This window comes from Lepus europaeus, chromosome 2 (genome assembly GCF_033115175.1).
Source record: "Lepus europaeus isolate LE1 chromosome 2, mLepTim1.pri, whole genome shotgun sequence".
NCBI classification, from domain to species: Eukaryota; Metazoa; Chordata; class Mammalia; order Lagomorpha; family Leporidae; genus Lepus; species Lepus europaeus.
This window is the reverse complement of record NC_084828.1, coordinates 147114214-147131545: the sequence shown is the minus strand read 5'-3', so window position 1 is coordinate 147131545 and position 17332 is coordinate 147114214. Positions and strand designations below refer to the sequence as shown.

Here is a 17332-nt window from a genome sequence, read left to right as displayed (position 1 = left end):
TCCTTGTGCTGGTGGTCCCAGTGGACCGGCCTTCCCTCCCTCCCTGCCACTGTCCCTGTGTAGATGCTGGCCAGCCTGTCCCTCAGAGACCAATGCCTGGAGAGACCCAGAATCCCTCGGGGCCCCCAAAGGCCTCTTGTTTTGGGGAGCAGGGCTTCCAGTGCTCCCTAGCTTGGTGGTGAGCACAGGGCTGAGCCTACGAAGGCTCTCAGACACCAGGCTCCGAGTGGCCTGTGCAGAATCAAGCACTAGTGGTGGGCTGGCGGGACTGGGAGTCTAACCTGGCCCTGCCTCCAGCCAGGGCTGCGGAACCCTCCTGTCTGCGCCCTGTCATGGGCTCCCAGCCAGCCTGGTGAGCCCTCCCCTGCGCCCCGGGTTCAGTCTCCCCAGGGAAGGGGTTTCCTGCCCAGGGGCAAGCTGTGACTCAGGACAGGACGCGTGAACTAGCAGGGGGAGGCTGACTTCCAGGGGAGCTGCCAAAACAGAACCGAGCAAAAGCTGACACTGGAGGCCTCGCTGGCAGCTGGGATGGGGGCTTCGGACGGACAGCCCGCTCTCACTCCTGCTGGCCATGTGGTCTTGGCCACGCCTTGCTGTATTCATTTGGAAAATGAGGGTGTAGGTGGCTCCGTCGCGCAATGGATAGCGCATTGGACTTCTAGTGACAGAAAATGAGGGTGTGAGCTTAACGCACATGGGAGAAAGGTGGAAACAGCTTGGCTGAGTGCCGGACACATGGTTAGCACTCAACACGTGTCAGCTACAGTGGTGACAATGATGGTGACAGCACTGATGGTGACAGCAGGGGCTTCCTGGCTCAGACTCCCTCTCTGGAGCCCCATGAGGGGTGGACTCGGACTGTGCAGCCTCTCTGCTCCCCTGGGCTGCAGGCATGCGGTGGGGAGGGCCCTGCCCATCACAGTCTGGGCATGTGGCCACAGGGAGGTCATGGCGAGCATCGAATCTCTTACCTTGGTTGTCATAGGAAGTGATGACCTGGGGCTGCTGAGGGTGCTGCTTCCCTGCCAGGCTGCCTATTTAAGGAAGACAGAGAGGCCTGTCGTGACCACTTGGGACCAAGGTGGAATTTTCCCCAGGCACAGCAAGGAGCCGTGTGTGTGTGTGTGTGTGTGTCTGGCAGGGCCAAGAACACCTACAGGCTCAACCTAAACACATGCACACCCCCCACGGCATGCACACTCGTGAGCAAGCATGCTTGCACATCTGGACCCAGAAGCAAACACCCAGAGCCCTCGGGCACCCCTCCCTCCCTCTCTCCCTCGAGTCTCCCCCCCCCCAGCAGTTTCCTTCCAGTCGGCTGGGGACATGCCCCAGGGGACCCACAGCCCTGACTCCCGACTTCGGTGTCAGCAGGTGCAGTGCCCAGAGCTCTTTCCCACATACGGGTGGACGCCGCACTGACCTTCACACCTTTGTGTGGAGCAGGCCGGGAGGTCTGCCCTGGACTTGAACCCCACATCTCCTGACTCACAGCTCAGCCTCCTGCTTCCATGTGAGAAGAGGCGCAGCCGGCCTCCCACTCCAGCTCTGGCGTTGAGACGAGCGTACTCTGCATCGGATTCACGTGCATTGTCAGAGCACCCACGATATGCAAGCTGTCTGCATGCCCGGGACATCTCTGCTCCCAGGACTCGAGAGCTGTCCTCAGAATCCAGTGGGGCTGCAGAGAGACGCTTGTTCCTGCCTCAGGCCACCTTCCACGGCGAGCGGTGCCTTTCCTCGACCCCTGCTTTGAGCTGCTGCTGTGGCCTGGTCTTACGCGGCCACCCTTACGCCTCTGCTTCAGAGAAGTGGCGGGAGGGGCTGGGGAAGGGCCCAGCTTGCAGCCGTAGGGGCTTCTCCCCACCCCCACCACCCTGGCCTGCTACTGTCCCTCTCTGAAAGTGTCCAGTGACCAGGGCTTCAGTCTGTGGACTAGTGTGCCTCGGCAGGGGCAGGTTCCATGCAGGTGACTCAAGTGACACCCCTCGTGCAGCCAATCGGGTCAGCCACTCACTGCATGCCATGCCGGGCCCCAAGCAGAAGCCAGTGAAGGTAAGCAGGTGGAGTGCTGAGTGGCGCTGGATCTACGATCTGCCTGCCAGGTCTTGCGTGGCAAGAGCCCCGCCTGCTTCAGCCTTCTCCTGCGAACAGGCCCAGCTCGGCCCCTGAACCCCCCTGGCTGCCATTAGTTGGCCAAGGCCCAGGTCCAGTGTGAGTGCAGCATGCTGAGCCAGAGCCCCAGGCCAGACTCCGCCAAGGACAGGGAGGCCACCTCCTGCGGGCACAGCTGGCCACATCTCTGGGAGGAAACAGGATCTGGGAAGGGAATCCTCAAGGAGGGTGATTGGCTGGCATGGATAGTGCTGGGGTATTTATAGTCAGGGCTGCACAATTGGTTTCCCTGTAGCTATGGGGTGTCAGTCCCTGTGCTGCTAGGCAGACTTCGGCCAGGACCAAGGAAAGCAGCCAATCACAGTCGGGGAAGCCCGTTGCTGGGCAAGCTTTATGACGGGGGAGGGCTGGGGGCTGGGCCCAAACACCTGCTGCTTCACAAAGCTTGGAGCACGCCCGGGCTCCCCGCCCCACCCTGCCAGCACCCCAGCCCCGGCAGCACGGGGCAACCAGAGGGGGAAATGTGCACACCACGTCTGTGCACCCGCCGCCCGGCACCCGCTGTCAGCTCTCCCTTCTCCAATGAGAGTCATCCAGTCACCAGGGCCGGCAGCCCGCGGGCCGCCGGGGCGGGCTGCCTTGGACACCCAACGAGGCAGTGCAAGAAAAGATCAGCTTCAGTGCCTGTCCCCAGAATGCTGGCATCAGGAAACACAGAAAGAAGTTCAAGTTCATGTTCATTTCTGAATGCCGCAAGTGTGGGACAAACCCTCAACCCGAGAACTCAGGGAATGTTACTCCCTAAACTGCTGGGTTGGGGCATCGCTTTTGCTTCTGAGGTCAGGGACTCTCTGCAGCCCAGCATTTCACTGAAATTCTCCATTCTAAGGGTTTGGCAGGACCTGTTGGAGTCATCCTCTAGAACAGCCGACAGCTCGCGGCTTAGAGCTTCTGTATCGCTTTATGCTTTGTTGCATTTCCCCCCAGCCTTCCCCCTAAACCAGGGGAAGATGGGAAGCACAGGATGAATCCTGTGAGTCTCCACCCTCTCCCGCTGTGCTGACAGGCCTGAGACACCCGGAGATGACAGTCAGACAGCTGGGGCAGGCGAGAGAGCTGCAATAGACAAGGATGCGCTGTCTCTTGGTTCCTGCAAGAAACAAGTGCTCGCCCACTCGCCCACTCACAGGAGAGCCCTGCGCGGCCGCTTCTATGGCTGACAGGCCTCTGGAGGTCTGATCCTTATTCTGTGTCCTACCAGCCCCCATTTTTTAAGGATTTATTTTATTTATTTATTTGGAAGGCAGAGTTACAGATAGGCAGAGGCAGAGAGAGGTCTTCCATCTGCTGGTTCACTCCCTAAATGATCGCAATGGCCAGAGCTGAGTCGATCTCAAGCCAGGATCGAGGAGCTTCTTCCGGGTCTCCCAGGTGGGTGCAGGGGCCCAAGGACTTGGGCCATCTTCTACTGCTTTCTCAGGCCATACCAGAGAGCTGGATCAGAAGTGGAGCAGCCAGGTCTCGAACTGGCGCCCATATGGGATGCCGGCAATGCAGGCAGTGGCTTTCCTTGCTATGCCAAAGCACCGGCCCCAGCCCCCGGTCTTGCCAGCTTTGGTGGCTACTTCACTGGAGTTACAGCTCAGGTCTGCCATCGGATGGCCCTGACATCAGATTAAGGAAGCCAGTGCACCCACGCGTGTCCCCGGGCGGTGAGGGGTGCCTCGAGGCCTTTGCCTGCTCAGGAGCAGGGCAGGGATGCAGAGCGCGGCTGCCCTCCAGGCTGGGGAGACTCCACTGCAGAGAGCGCTATTACAGCTGCGACTGAACGTGGCCCCGCGAGAGTGCGGGTTCTCCAGCGCCTCCTTACTGCCTCATCCCCGACACGCAGACCGACCCGGGCCTGGTGCACAGGGTGCGCTCCAGACACGTGCCGAGGACCGGATGAGTGCACTGACAGAGCCTCATCTTTCCCTTCCGTGATGGTCAGGACGCTGGCCCAGACTAGGTGTCGGGCTTCTTCCACAGCAGTCCTGTTTCCTATGTGTGGAAGGTCACGGAGGGCAGTGCATTCAGGTTGGCATCACAGGAGCCACGTGTCTGATCCCGGGGCTGCCGGGGCTGCCGGGGCCAGGGCCTGACACTCCAGCCTGGGGCTCTGGGAGCTGAGGTCTGAGGCCACCAACAATGCCTATTGCATGCACTGTCTGTCTCGGAGGTGGGGCCCATGAAGTTTGAAGAGACAGACAGGGTTCATGACAGTTGGCCCATCCATAGCATTTGCAGACAAAGCCTGGGCCTGCAGCACCCACAGGTGGCTGGGACCAGGGAGAAGAGGCTTTGGAAGTTGACTTCTGATTATATTCTGGATCCCAGGCTAGAACCCTTGGGTGGCCTCTCCCTGGGCCTCAAGTAAAACTGTCCTAAGAAAGGTTTCCGTGCCCTCTGTCTGGGAAAAATTCGAGATGGATCCAATGTATGACACGAGCACCCCTGCCTCCCATGGGAACACACTGCACCCTTACAGCCCAGGGCCTGTCTACAGCTCAGCCAGCAAACAAGAGGATACTTGAGAGCAGGGCATTGCTGCTCAGCTACCATCCCCAAGGACAGCAGGGGACCCACTGCAGGGACACAGGGAGACCCCTTCTGCTCCTGTATTACATGTCTAGGGCCCGACTTCACACATGTGAGACCCAGTCCTTCTTGTTACTGTCCAGTGTATTGAATTCCAGGGATTGAAGGGAGAAAGAAAAAGAGACTTTACCATACAGCTCGTTTCCTTCGCATTTCTGCCATTTCCGGATTCCATTTCCCACGCCTTGGAGTCCTGTGAAAACACAAGTACTGGTATGAGGTTCTCCACAGCGTGAGACTCAGGGCAAGCGAGCAGTGCACCAGTTCCAGCCGTATCTGGGACCAACCTGTGGGCTGCTGGAGCCTGCACTCCCGGACTCAAGTGAGGACTGGATGGGATGCACTTGGAGGAATGGACGCAGCCCTTACACTTCAAAGCGTTTTTATAAGTAATGTTTTAGAAGTTAAAAGTAGTTTTCAAAGGTGGTGGGGTTGCTTGTCAGGATCATCCAGGGAGAATTTCTTCAATGCAGAGGCCTATTTTCTATTCCCCATAGCTCTATTGTATAAAGCATTATTTTAGAGGACATTTGCTATCCATTTTGCCTGCCTATTTCTGTAGGTGGTGAATCTCCCGTTTCTATAGTCTTGCTGGGTAGTGCTGGGGGGGGGGGGGATGGGCTTATCCCTATGGCAACAGAAATGACAGCTGCTGGCTCTCCCAGCCTCCCTTGCAGCTAGCACAGGCATGTGTGGTCTGGCCATGGCCAATCAGATGCACCTGTGCCTGACCCCGTCCTGGGACCTGTGATGCAATCAGGAATCTCTCTCTCTCTCTCCCTCCCTCCATCCCTGGCAGTGGCTGCAAGTGCTAGCGCAAGGTCGAGCTCCCGGCAGAGATCTGGCATATGTTCTGGCAGGAGAGCCACTACAAGGAAGTCAGGTTCCTGGCATGGCAGGAGTGCATTGCGCTTCTGGTGGCTGTGAAGGTTTCCTTACCAGACCAGTGCAACAGCGCAGTTTGTGGCACTGCTTCTGGGAGCTCTGCCTGCAGTCTGGTCCTTTCCAGCCCTTTGCCCCACTCCCTCCTTGGCCCCCTTCTCTGCAGGGCCCTCTGAAGTCAGCACTTGGGGTTTACCCTCACCCACACGCTCGTGGAGGGGAGCACACAAGACCCATGGATGGCTGGGACAAAATCCAAGACAGCGAGCTCTTTTAGAGCTGGTGCAGACCACCTCAGGCACATGGCCAGCTTCTCCGCAGCCACAGGGATGTGTGGACAGTCCTCTCCAATAGTTGAGGGTGTCCACGCACAGCTGTGAGAAGCAGGGTTCTAAGGAAATGGCCAGGGAAAGGCTATAAAGGAGGACACAGAACACTTGCTGGCCTTGCAGCCCACATCCCTGCTGACCCAGTCTGGCCACGCTCCTCCTGTCACAAGGCCACTGCAGGAGGGCTGCCCGATGATGGCTTCCCTCAGTCCTCAGCATTGTATTCCTGGCTGAGCTTTGCTCTTTCCTGACTGGCGCTTAGGCCCTCCTCTGCAGGATCAAGGAGGCTGCACTCCCCGGTGGGGGCCCTGGGGTGTGGAGGAGCCAGGAGGAGATGCTGGGAGGGGTCTGGGTTTGTTTTGCAGCTCATGCACCAAGAGGAGGGAGGTGTGGGGACCAGCTAGTCTCAGATGGATTTTCCCTGGGTCTCAAGGAGTGGGCCTGCAAGCTGGCCTAGCGTGGGCTCTGCTGGACGCCAGCACTGCCCAGCGGGCTCTGCGAGCTGTGCACTTTCCCTCTGCTTTGCTCTGCTGACTGTGTAAAGGGCACAGGCCTCTCCAGGGTCATAGCATACAGGAGAAATCTCCACTGGGAAAACATTTAGGGAAAACTCTCAGCAGAAACATGTCCAGCAAATAGGGGTCATTTTTTCCCGAGTCATGGTTATGAGGGTTGGTCTGGAGTCATGGGGGGGGGTGTCTGTGTTAGTGCTGGACAGTTGTCAGGGGCAGCCCTGATGGTCACCATGTCCTGGGCTTCCTGGTGCTCTTCGGCCCCCTTAGCCATGCTCCCTGGGAGCAGGTGCAGATGACAAAAGAACCAACCAGTCAAGAAAACTTCAGCAACTGGCAGCATTCTCAGCCCTCCAGAATGAATTTCTTTTCCCTAATGGCTTTCAGAGGAGGTCCCTGGAGCACTGGGGGCAGCCCCAGCCTGTGTGGCTGGTGCAGGCAAGGCCATGCCTGGCTCCCTTGCTTCAGTGGTGGAGTCAGTGCACATAAGGGCTCTGTGCACAGAAGAGCCAGGGGCTCCAGAGCTGGAGGGTAGGTGGGAGGCAGATCTGTCTTCCCCGTGCCCCAGATGGACCCCCATGCAGGCCTGGGGTGCTTCCCTCACTGCTGACTACAAAGCCATTGGCAAACATGGAGCTCCACCCCGTCAAGCATCTCTCGGAAACAGGCAGCGCACGGCTGGCCTCTCGCACCCCAGTGCCAGCCTTGGGGAGGGCTCTGGAGGGCTTCCTGGACCCTGAGGTTCCGAGGGCTCCGTCCTTATCCATGGTATTTTATTCACTGTGTGTTCCCTTTGGGAGATGACAGAAGCCTGGGCTTCTCCTGTCCACACTCTGCACTCACTCACTTGATTTCACCACTCTGCACTTCCCCAGAAAGTCTGCAGAAGTTCAAGAGCACATTTCAGATCTCAGCCTGCCCAAGCCCGTGTTCCTGCCACACCTGTCCTACCTCCCATCTGAGGTAGACTGGGAGGGAGGCTCAAAAAAGGGGAAACTGAGGCCCAAAGTTGTGCACGGCCACAAGTGAGCTCATCTGGGAGACTCAGCGCACCGATTCCCGCCGGGTGTCCTGGTCCCCCAGCGCGCTGTGCGGGAAGCAGGCCTCAGCTGGCCAGGAGTCTGCCTCAGGCCCTGGCCCCCTTTCTCCAGCGCATCTCCCTTCAGGGAGAAACTCGGCTCCCCAGGCTGAAGGCAGCCCCCTCGGGCCTGCGCGGGGTCAGCTTGGGGCACAACGGGACGCCGGTACCGCGGCGCTGGGGGCGCGGCAGCCGCGGGAGCGGGTGGCGGGCTCTCCCATCTCCGTGCGGAGCGACCCGCGGCGGGCGGGCGGTCGGGGAGAGAGAGCCCCGGGCATGGGGTAGCCGGGCTGGCGTGCGTTACCTCCTCTGCGCTGTGGCTGCGGCTGCGGCTGCGGCTGCGGCTGCGGCTGAAGCTGCGGCGCGCCCGGGTCCGCCTGGCGCTCGGAGTGCGCGCCCTGCGCGGCGCGCCGCTGCTCCGAATGCACGATGAGCAGCATGTCGATGGCCACGGCGTGGTCGTCCTTCTTCAGCTCCATGCCGCCGCCTCCCTCCGGGCCCGCGCGCCGCGGCCTCTCGCGACGCTGCCTGCGCTGCAAATGGCCCCGGGCGCGCCGCGGCCGGGCGCGGGACAGGCGAGGGCGCGGGAGAGAGAGGGCGCTCCCTTGCCGCTGGGCCGCTGGGCGTTGCGTTTCGCTGACTCTGCCAAACACGCCATTAGGGCCGGCCCGGGAGGGCGCTGCCCCGAGGAAGTGGCTCTAAGTCACCTTTGAAAGGAAATCCCCGGGGGCTGAGCCCTGACCTGCGCTGAGGCCGCCGTCAGCGGCGGGCGCTTGTGGGCTCCATCCCACGGTGCCAGGGGGCTCTCCTCTGAGCCCCTGGCAAAAGAGAAATTCACGATGCTGTTGACAGGGACCATCGGTCTAGGAAGAGCGAAGGGGCAGGGGTGGGTTGCCAGATGTGCAGACGCAATCCAGGCTCTGGTCTTGCCCCCATTCATTCCCCGGGCTCTGCCTCTGGGAGGGAGCGGTATGGGGTGCTGGGGCCAGGAGCGCCCCTGCAGAACTTGGAGCGTGCCCATTGAGCAGCTAGCTAACCATCCTCTTTGGCTTAACATGGAAGTCTAAGAACCTCTGTTTGTTCTAGAAGCCTAGCTTCTGCTCTGGGGGCAGGGTCCAGAGAGAGGGAGAGAGAGGGAGAGAGAGAGGGAGGAGGACGCTGGGGCACAGGGAGCTGGACCTGAGGACCTGCCTATTTTTAGCCAGGCCTGGGGCCCGGGGCCAATAGCAGCAAGGCATTTGGCTCAAAGTTTCAGCAGTGTTTACATGGGCATCTGCCTGGTAGACCTTGGCACTGGGGGCCCACCCGGCGGGGACAGTTCCCCAGTTTGCCTCTCCACCGTTAGTGGGTGCTGCCTCCCCTGGGGCCTTTGCCCCGTGGCAGCGTGCTGGCCTCACCCTGCAGCTGGCACCACCACCGGCTGCATTCCAGGAGCGGCTCCACCACTTGCTGGTCATGTGACCTTGGGCCAGCCCACTTCCCCTGTTTCCTTACCCGTATCATTGGGGTCATAAAAATTCTCGCAGGGCTGTTGTGGGAATGGCATGCGGGTAAGTGCCTGGCATGCACTGAGTGGTCTCCAAATGGCGGCTGTTATTCTCACCTCATTTTAAGGGCGAGGTGTGGGACAGGTGGAGTTGGTGGTGGAGCAGGGCGAGCCACACCCTCACATTCGGAAGGGCTTCCCCATGCCTGCGGCTCACAGTTTAGTCAGATTTCCACCACCCCCTTGCCCACTGGGCACCTGTCACTGACTCCTGATAATGTTGAGTCCCTACAGCAGATGGATGGGTGGAGGTGGTGACTCCCAAGCCAGGTCTCCTCCTGGGAAAGTGAGTCTTGTCTGGTCCTTGTTTGCATGGTGCCTGGGGCTAAGCACAGTCTGCCTGTGTGGTTAGGGAAGTAAGAAGGATGGATTCCTCGAAGCTCCTAGGGCTTGGAGATTGCTATGGCAGCGCTGTGGGCCCAGCGTTGCTGCATCTGAGCTGGGACAGCATCGCCTCACTTCCTCGCAGGTGCACAAGCCCCTGGACAGCGCTACTTGTTGCTGGATGGGGCTGAGTGGGGGAGGGGAGGAGGGCTGACATCCCCTTCCTTACTCCTGCACTCCCATCTTCCCACCCTTACTTCCCTGCTAGGAAACGTTACTCATCCTGGTGTCCCCTCCCACAGCTGCCTCTGCAGAAGGAGGTGATGGCCTGGGAGTTTGTAGCCAGGGTCCAGGAGGCTGGCCAGGAGGGCCCCCGCCTCTCTTCATGTCAGAAACAGACATCCAGGGCTGGCGCTGTGGCACAGTAGGTTAATCCTCCGCCTGCGGCGCCGGCATCCAATATGGGCACTGGTTCTATTCCCTGCTACTCTTCTTCCAATCCGGCTCTCTGCTATAGCCTGGGAAAGCAGTAGAAGATGGCCCAAGTCCTTGGGCCCCCGCGTGGGAGACCCAGAAGAAGCTCCTGGCTCCTGGCTTCAGATCGGCGTAGCTCCGGCTGTTGTGGCCATTTGGGGAGTGAACCATCGGAAGGAAGACCTTTCTCTCTGTCTCTCCCTCTCACTGTCTGTAACTATACCTCTCAAATAAATAAATAAAAAATCTTGAAAAAAAAAGAAACAGACATCCTTGGTTGAAGGACATTTTGGGCCAGATAGCTCTTCCTGTGTATTGTTGGATGCTTAACAGCACCCCTGGGAGCCACCTCTTAAATGCCAGTAGTGCTCTCCTTCCCAACTGTGACAACCTAGAGTGTCTCCAGACACAGATAGATGTTTCCTGGGGGACAGAACTGCGAGCTTCTGAAACAGGCATCACCTTGACTGCTCTGGGAGGTGTTGCAGACCCAGGGTCCCCATGCCACTGGCACCCCCATGGCCATCAGTGCATCAGCACAGCTTCTCAGGGCCTGCAGAGCCGCTCCCTGCCACCAGCAAGGGCCGAAAGGTGGGATACTTTTCTTACTCCCTTGGCCTCTGCTGACCTTGTTACACACCCCTCTCTGATCACCTGTTCTTGGGCTGCAGGAGGCACTGGGGGAAGGTGATAGAGCCAAAGACCTCTGGATGTATCAGGAAAGTAGATGGTGAGCAGGAGAGAAGACAGAGGCTACTGAGCCATTCAGCCAGAGGCCCCCATCCTTTCTGCTTGAATCCCCCTTCCAGCTGCACCCACAGCCAGTGGGACCAAGAACAGCCTCAGCCTGCAGTTCTACACCCTGGGCCCAGCTTCCTTCAACAGTCCTGGCTCTCCCCTTTGCCCTGCCACACCCACACCTGCCGCAGCTGAAGCTGTGTCCCCCACTCCCCAGACACACACTTCTTGTCATTTCCCAACACACCAAGCCCTCATCCTGCACCATCTTGGAAAACATGGGACCTAAGGGCTGCTGTTGTCTGACCTGGGTAATTCACCTGCATTCTTGCCTTTGGATATGACAAACCAAGGGCTAGCTGCCTTCTTGGACAAAACTGTGTCTTTGTGGCACCTGTCTTTTCAGCCAACCCAATGGTCAACAGCCACCAAATTTGGATAACATGCCAGTCCCCTCAGAAGCAGTGATGCTAGGCAAATGTATGTTTCTAGACACCACCTCCTGGCAGGGTGACATCGAGTCTCAGTTCTCCTCATCTGTCCAATGGGTGGAGGTGTTGCTGGGACCCAATGAGATGAAGCCCACAGCTGTGGCTTCCTACAGCCCGTGGCTTCCTGGGCCCTGCTCTGGGAGGATCTCGTTAATGTGGTTCCACAGTTGGGGGAGGAAGCCGAATAAACTGGAGATGATCCCGACTCCTTGTGGAGCAGGAATTCTTCCTCCCCATGTCACTGCCCTTGTGTCACTGTTCTACCATCACAAAGGCACTCAGTGACCCACAGAATCCATTCTTTGCAGAACTGACTCAGTGCAGCCCCGCTGTGCTGCCTGTCTCCCCTGCTTGCCAACACTCTGTGTGCATTCAGGACTTGTATCTTTGCATAATCTCCATTTTACAGATGAAAAAACTGAGGCTTACAAGCTTAAGTTCAGGGATTAAGATAGTGGAGTAGGGAGAGAGCTTGCTGCTGAAGTCTAGGAGAAGGTAGTTAAGAAAAATGGAGAGTGTGCTCTCAGGGGAGAGTTAGGGAGGAAACAGTAGAGGAAATGCTATGTAAATTGGAGGAACACAGTGGACCTATGAGGAGGGTGAAAATGTGCACAACTTAGGACCCCACCAGCCGAGAGCCTCTGCACCAGCATTGGAGAGCAAGGTAAGATCAGACTGCAGCAGCCTAAGCTATTGGTGAAAAAGCTGCAGGAAGAGCCTAGAGGGAATCCAGCTTGGAGCCTGTGGAGGATGGTGTACCTGACAAACTAGAGGAAAAAAAACAAGTGGGGGCACATTTCTCTCTCCCTGATCATACTGCAAAGGCATCCTGTAACAAGCTGACAGAGAGCAGGTGCCATTTTGGACATACATAATCGCTGCTCTGGCTCCTGTCTGCATCTGGCAACCACCCACACAGACTCCTGAGTCTGGTGGGGAGAACTGTCAGGGGACTGGGTGCTCGTGACTGTGGGAGGCTTGTGTGTCAGGACTGTGAAAACACTGAGGCAGCATGGGAGGACTCAGGGTGTGGCTGGGACATTGGGCAGTCACTGTGGGGGGCTCCACACAATCAGGGCTCCCTGGTTCCCTGGTGAGGGACATTGCTCGGGAATCTGAGCTTCCACTGAGGACTGCACAGATCCTGTGTGTGGTCCTTGGGCAGAGTGGATGAATGATATACTTTCTGGGACTAGCACCCAGGCACTGGTCTCCTTCCAGGAGGAGAGCTCAACTGAGTCTACGTCAACAGACAAGAAGAAACCTCCCCTCTGATGAAAAAAAAGATATTTACCACACCAAACCTGGGTGTGTCACCTCAGACACACCCTTCACCTTGGAGCACTGAACAGAGCTCCCTGGCCACTGACACCACACACCTCTAGTTATTCCCTGAAAGCAAACACTCCACTAATCCACACATAGTACAAAGACAAAAGCAACTAAAGCAAAACATCAAAGAAGAAGAGAAGAAACCAATGAGTATCCCTACAAATACCAAATAACAAACATACCAATCAAAGAAACAAGAACAAGGAAAGAACTCCAAAAGAACACAACACCTCAATACTAGATTGTAAAGATGATGAGATGGAAGAAATGCCAGAAATTGAATTAAAAAAATTGATCATAGGATTATTTAGAAGTAATCAGAAGCAAATGCACAAACTAATGAAACCCATAAATAACATGGAAGAAAATTTCTCCCACAAAACAGCTCTTAAAGAGAAATAAAAATGAAATCTTGGAAATGAAGAATGTAATAGAACAAATAAAAAATGCAGTGGAAAGCCTTAACAACAGAATTGGTGAAGCAGAAGAAAGAATACCCAACTTACAAGATAAAGCATAGGAAATTATAGTCAGACCAAATACAAGAAGAAATTAAAAAACAAAAAGCACTGTTGGGAATCTATAGGATACTATCAAATGACCCAACATAAGGGTTCTAGGAGTTCCTGAAGGCATGGGAAGAGAGAAAGGATTAGAAGGCCTTTTTAGTGAAATAATTATAGAAAATTTTCCCAATTTGGAGAAAGAAAGGGACATCCAAGTATAGGAAGCACATAGAATTCCTAATAGACATGACCAGAAAAGATTTTCACCATGACATATTGTAATCAAACTCTCCACAGTAAAACATAAAGAAAAGATGCTAAAATGTGCACGATAGAAACACCAGATTACTTTCAGAGGATCTCCAATTAGACTCAGAGCGGACTTCTCATCAGAAACCCTACGGCTAGAAGAGAATGGCAAGATATATTCCAAATCTTAAGAGAAAAAAACTGTCAACCCAGAATACTATACCCTGCAAAACTCTCATTTATAAACGAAAGTGAAATAAAGACCTTCCATGACAAATAGAAACTGAAAGAATTTGTTACCACCTGTCCAGCCCTGCAGAAGATGCTTAAGGATGTGCTGCACACAGAAACCTGGTCATCACTACAGAAGAAGGTAAAGGAAGAAAAGCTCCCAGTAAAAGTACAAAGGAAATCCAAAATAAAAAAATAGGAATATTTATGGAAAAATGGCAGGGCAAAGTTGTCACTTATCAGCAGCCATTTTGAATGTAAATGGTCTTAACTCTCTAGTTAAAAGACACAGACTGGCTGAATGAATTAAAAAACAAAATCTGTTTATTTGCTGCCTACAAGAAACACATCTCACCAACAAAATGCATGCAGACTGAAAGCGAAAGAACTTTTCACCCTTCTCACCTGTGAATGGAACCTTCTGTAGGATTGACCACATGCTGGCCATAAAACAAGTCTCAGAAAATTGAAAAAAATTGAAATCATACCATGCATCTTCTTGGACCACAATGCAATGAAGCTGGAAATCAGCAACTCAAGAATCTCTAGAACATATGCAAATCCAAAAGGCTGAACAACATGCTCCTGAATGAATGGTGGGTCACAGAAGAAATCAAAAGAGAAATAAAAAAATTTCTGGAAACAAATGAAGATGACAACACAATATATCAAAACTAATGCGATACAGCAAAATCAGTGTTAAGAGGAAAGTTTATAGCGATTGGTGCCTACATCAAGAAATTAGAAAGGCACCAAATAAATGAGCTATCAATGCAACTCAAGGATCTAGCAAAACAGCAGCAAACCAAACCCAAAACTAGTAGGAGTAAAGAAATAATTAAAATTAGAAAAGAAATCAACAAAATTGAAACAAAAAATACAAAAGATCAAGAAAACAAGGAGCTGGTTTTTTGAAAATATAAGCAAAATTGACACACCATTGGTCCAACTAATCAAAAAAAGGAGAGAGAAGGCCCAAATAAATAAAATTAGAGATGAAAAAGGAAATGTGACAACAGACACCACGGAAATAAAAAGAAGCATCAGAAATTACTAAAAAGAGCTGTATGCTAACAAACTGGGAAACTTAGAAGAAATGCATAGATTCCTAGACACATACAACCTACTTAATTGAGCCATGAAGACATAGGGAACCTAAACAGACCCATTATCAAGACAGAAATTGAATCAGTAATAAAGGGCCTCCCAACAAAGACAAGCCCAGGACCAGATGGTTTCACTGCTGAATTCTACCAGAAATTTAAAGAAGAATTAACTCCACTTTGTCAAGTTATTAAAAACAATTGAAAGGGTGGGAATCCTCCCAAATTCCTGCTATAAATCCAGCATCACCTTACTTCCTAAACCTGAAAAAGATACAACAGAGAAAGAGAACTACAGACCAATTTCCCTGATGAACGTAGACGCAAAAATCCTCAACAAAATTCTGGTCAATTGAATCCAACAATACATCAGAAAGATCATTTACCTGGACCAAGTGGGATGTATCCCTGGTGTACAAGCATGGTTCAACATTCACAAATCAATCCATGTGATACATCACATTAACAAACTGAAGAACAAAAACAATTTGATTATCTCAATAGATGCAGAGAAAGCATTTGATAAAATGCAGCACCCTTTCATGATGAAAACTCTAAGCAAACTGGGTATAGAAGGAACATTCCTCAACACAATCAAGGTAATTTATGACAAATGGCCTGTATCCTATTGAATGGGGAAAAATTGGAAGTATTCCCACTGAGATCTGGAACCAGACAAGGATTCCCACTCTCACCACTGGTATTCAATATAGTCCTAGAAGTTTTAGCCAGAACCATTAGGTAAGAAAAATAAATTAAAGGGATTCAGATTGGGAATGAGGAAGTCAAACTATCCCTATTTGCGTATGACATGATTCTATATATAGGGGATCCAAAAGACTGCACCAAAAGACGTAAAGTAGCAGGATATAAAATCAATACACAAAAATCAATAGCCTTTGTATACACAGACACTGCCATGGCTGAGAAAAAACTTCTATGATTGATCCCATTCACAATAGCTACAAAAAAAACAAATACCTTGGAATAAATTTAACCAAGGATATCAAATACATATACTATGAGAATTACAAAACATTAAAGAAAGAAATAGAAGAAGATACAAAAATATGGAAAAGTCTTCCACGTTCATGGTTGGAAGATTCAGTACCATCAAAATGTCCATTGTTCTTAAAGCAACCTACAGATTCAGTGCAATACCAATCAAAATACCAAATCCATTCTTCTCAGATCTAGAAAAAATGATGCTGAAATTCATATGGAAACACAGGAGACCTCGAGTAGCTAAAGCAGTCTTAAACAACAAAAACAAAGCCAGAGGCATCACAATACCAGATTTCAAGACATACTACAAGGCAGTTATAATTAAAACAGCCTGGTACTGGTACAAACAGATGGATAGACCAATGGAACAGAATCAAAATGCCAGAATTCAATCCAAGCATCTACAACCAACTTATATTTAACCAAAGAACTAAAACCAATCCTTGCAGCAAGGACAGTCTATTCAACAAATGGTGCTGGGAAAACTGGCTTTCCACATGCAGGAATATGAAGCAGGATCCCTACCTTATACCTTACAGGAAAATCCATTCAAAATGGATTAAAGACATAAATCTATGACCTGATACCATCAAATTACTAGAGAACACTGGGGAAACCCTGCAAGACATTGGTAGAGGCAAAGAGTTCTTGGAAAAGACCTCAGCAGCACAGGCAATCAAAGCCAAAATCAACAAATGGGATTACACCAAATTGAGAAGCTTCTGTACTGCAAAAGAAACACTCAGCAAAGTGAAGAGGCAACCAACAGAATGGGAGAAATTATTTGCAAACCATGCAACGGATAAAGGATTAATACCCAGAGTATATAAAAAGATCAAGAAACTCCACAACAACAAAAGAAACAACCCAATTAAGAAAGTGCCAAGGACTTAAGCACACATTTTTCAAAAGAGGAAATGGAAATGGTCAATAGACATATGAAAAAAATGCTCAGGATCACTAGCCATCAGGGAAATGCAAATCAAAACTACAATGAGGTTTCACTTCACCCCGTTAGAATGGCTTTCAAACAGAAATCAGCAGAAAACAAAAGCTGGAGAGGATGTGGGGATAAAGGTACCCTAATCCACTGTTAGTAGGAATGTAAACTGGTAAAACCACTGTGGAAATGTTTGGAGAGACCTCAGAAATCTGAATACAGACCTACCATATAACCCATCCATCCCACTCCTGGGAATTTACCCAAGGGAAATGAAATCAGCAAATAAAAGAGCTATCTGTAACCTGTGTTTATTGCAGCTCAATTCCCAATAGCTAAGATATGGAATCAACCTAAATGCCTGTCAACTGAAGACTGGATAAAGAAATTATGGGATATGTACTCTATGGAATACTATGGTAAAAAAATGAAATCCAGTCATTTGCAACAAAATAGATGAATCTGGAAAACATCATACATAATGAATAAGCCAATCCCAAAGAGACAAATACCATAAGTTTCCCCCTGACCTGTGATAACTAATAGAGCACCTAAAGGGAAACCTGTAGAAGTGAAATTGACACTTTGAGAAGCAATGACTTGAACAGCCCTTGTCTTGACTGACAAGGGACAGTTTTTATTCTTAATGGAGAATGGGCCTGTAGTCTTAAGTGATGTGCCAGTTTCCTTCCCCCCTTAGGTATCTTACCTGTAGGTGCCAGGTAAGACCTCCACCCTTGATACGGCATCCCACTCTGAATACTCTAAAGCTGGTGTATTTATGGACCCCCCTCATTCCCACCCCCACCCTGTATGGCCCCCATAGGGGCTGCTTAGTGA

At 52.3% G+C, this 17332-nt stretch overlaps 1 protein-coding gene across 1 annotated transcript in view; it reads right to left on the bottom strand.

Moving 5' to 3' along the window:
* KY (kyphoscoliosis peptidase) overlaps nt 1-8032 on the bottom strand; it is a 41573-nt gene extending 33541 nt beyond the window's left edge. Inside the window, exons 1-3 of the mRNA XM_062178961.1 lie at nt 7858-8032; nt 4883-4945; nt 972-1034 (exon numbers count right to left, since the gene is read on the bottom strand). Coding sequence (XP_062034945.1) covers nt 972-1034; nt 4883-4945; nt 7858-8032 — 301 coding nt within the window. The remainder of the gene's footprint in view (nt 1-971; nt 1035-4882; nt 4946-7857) is intronic.
* Nucleotides 8033-17332: the final 9300 nt, after the last annotated feature.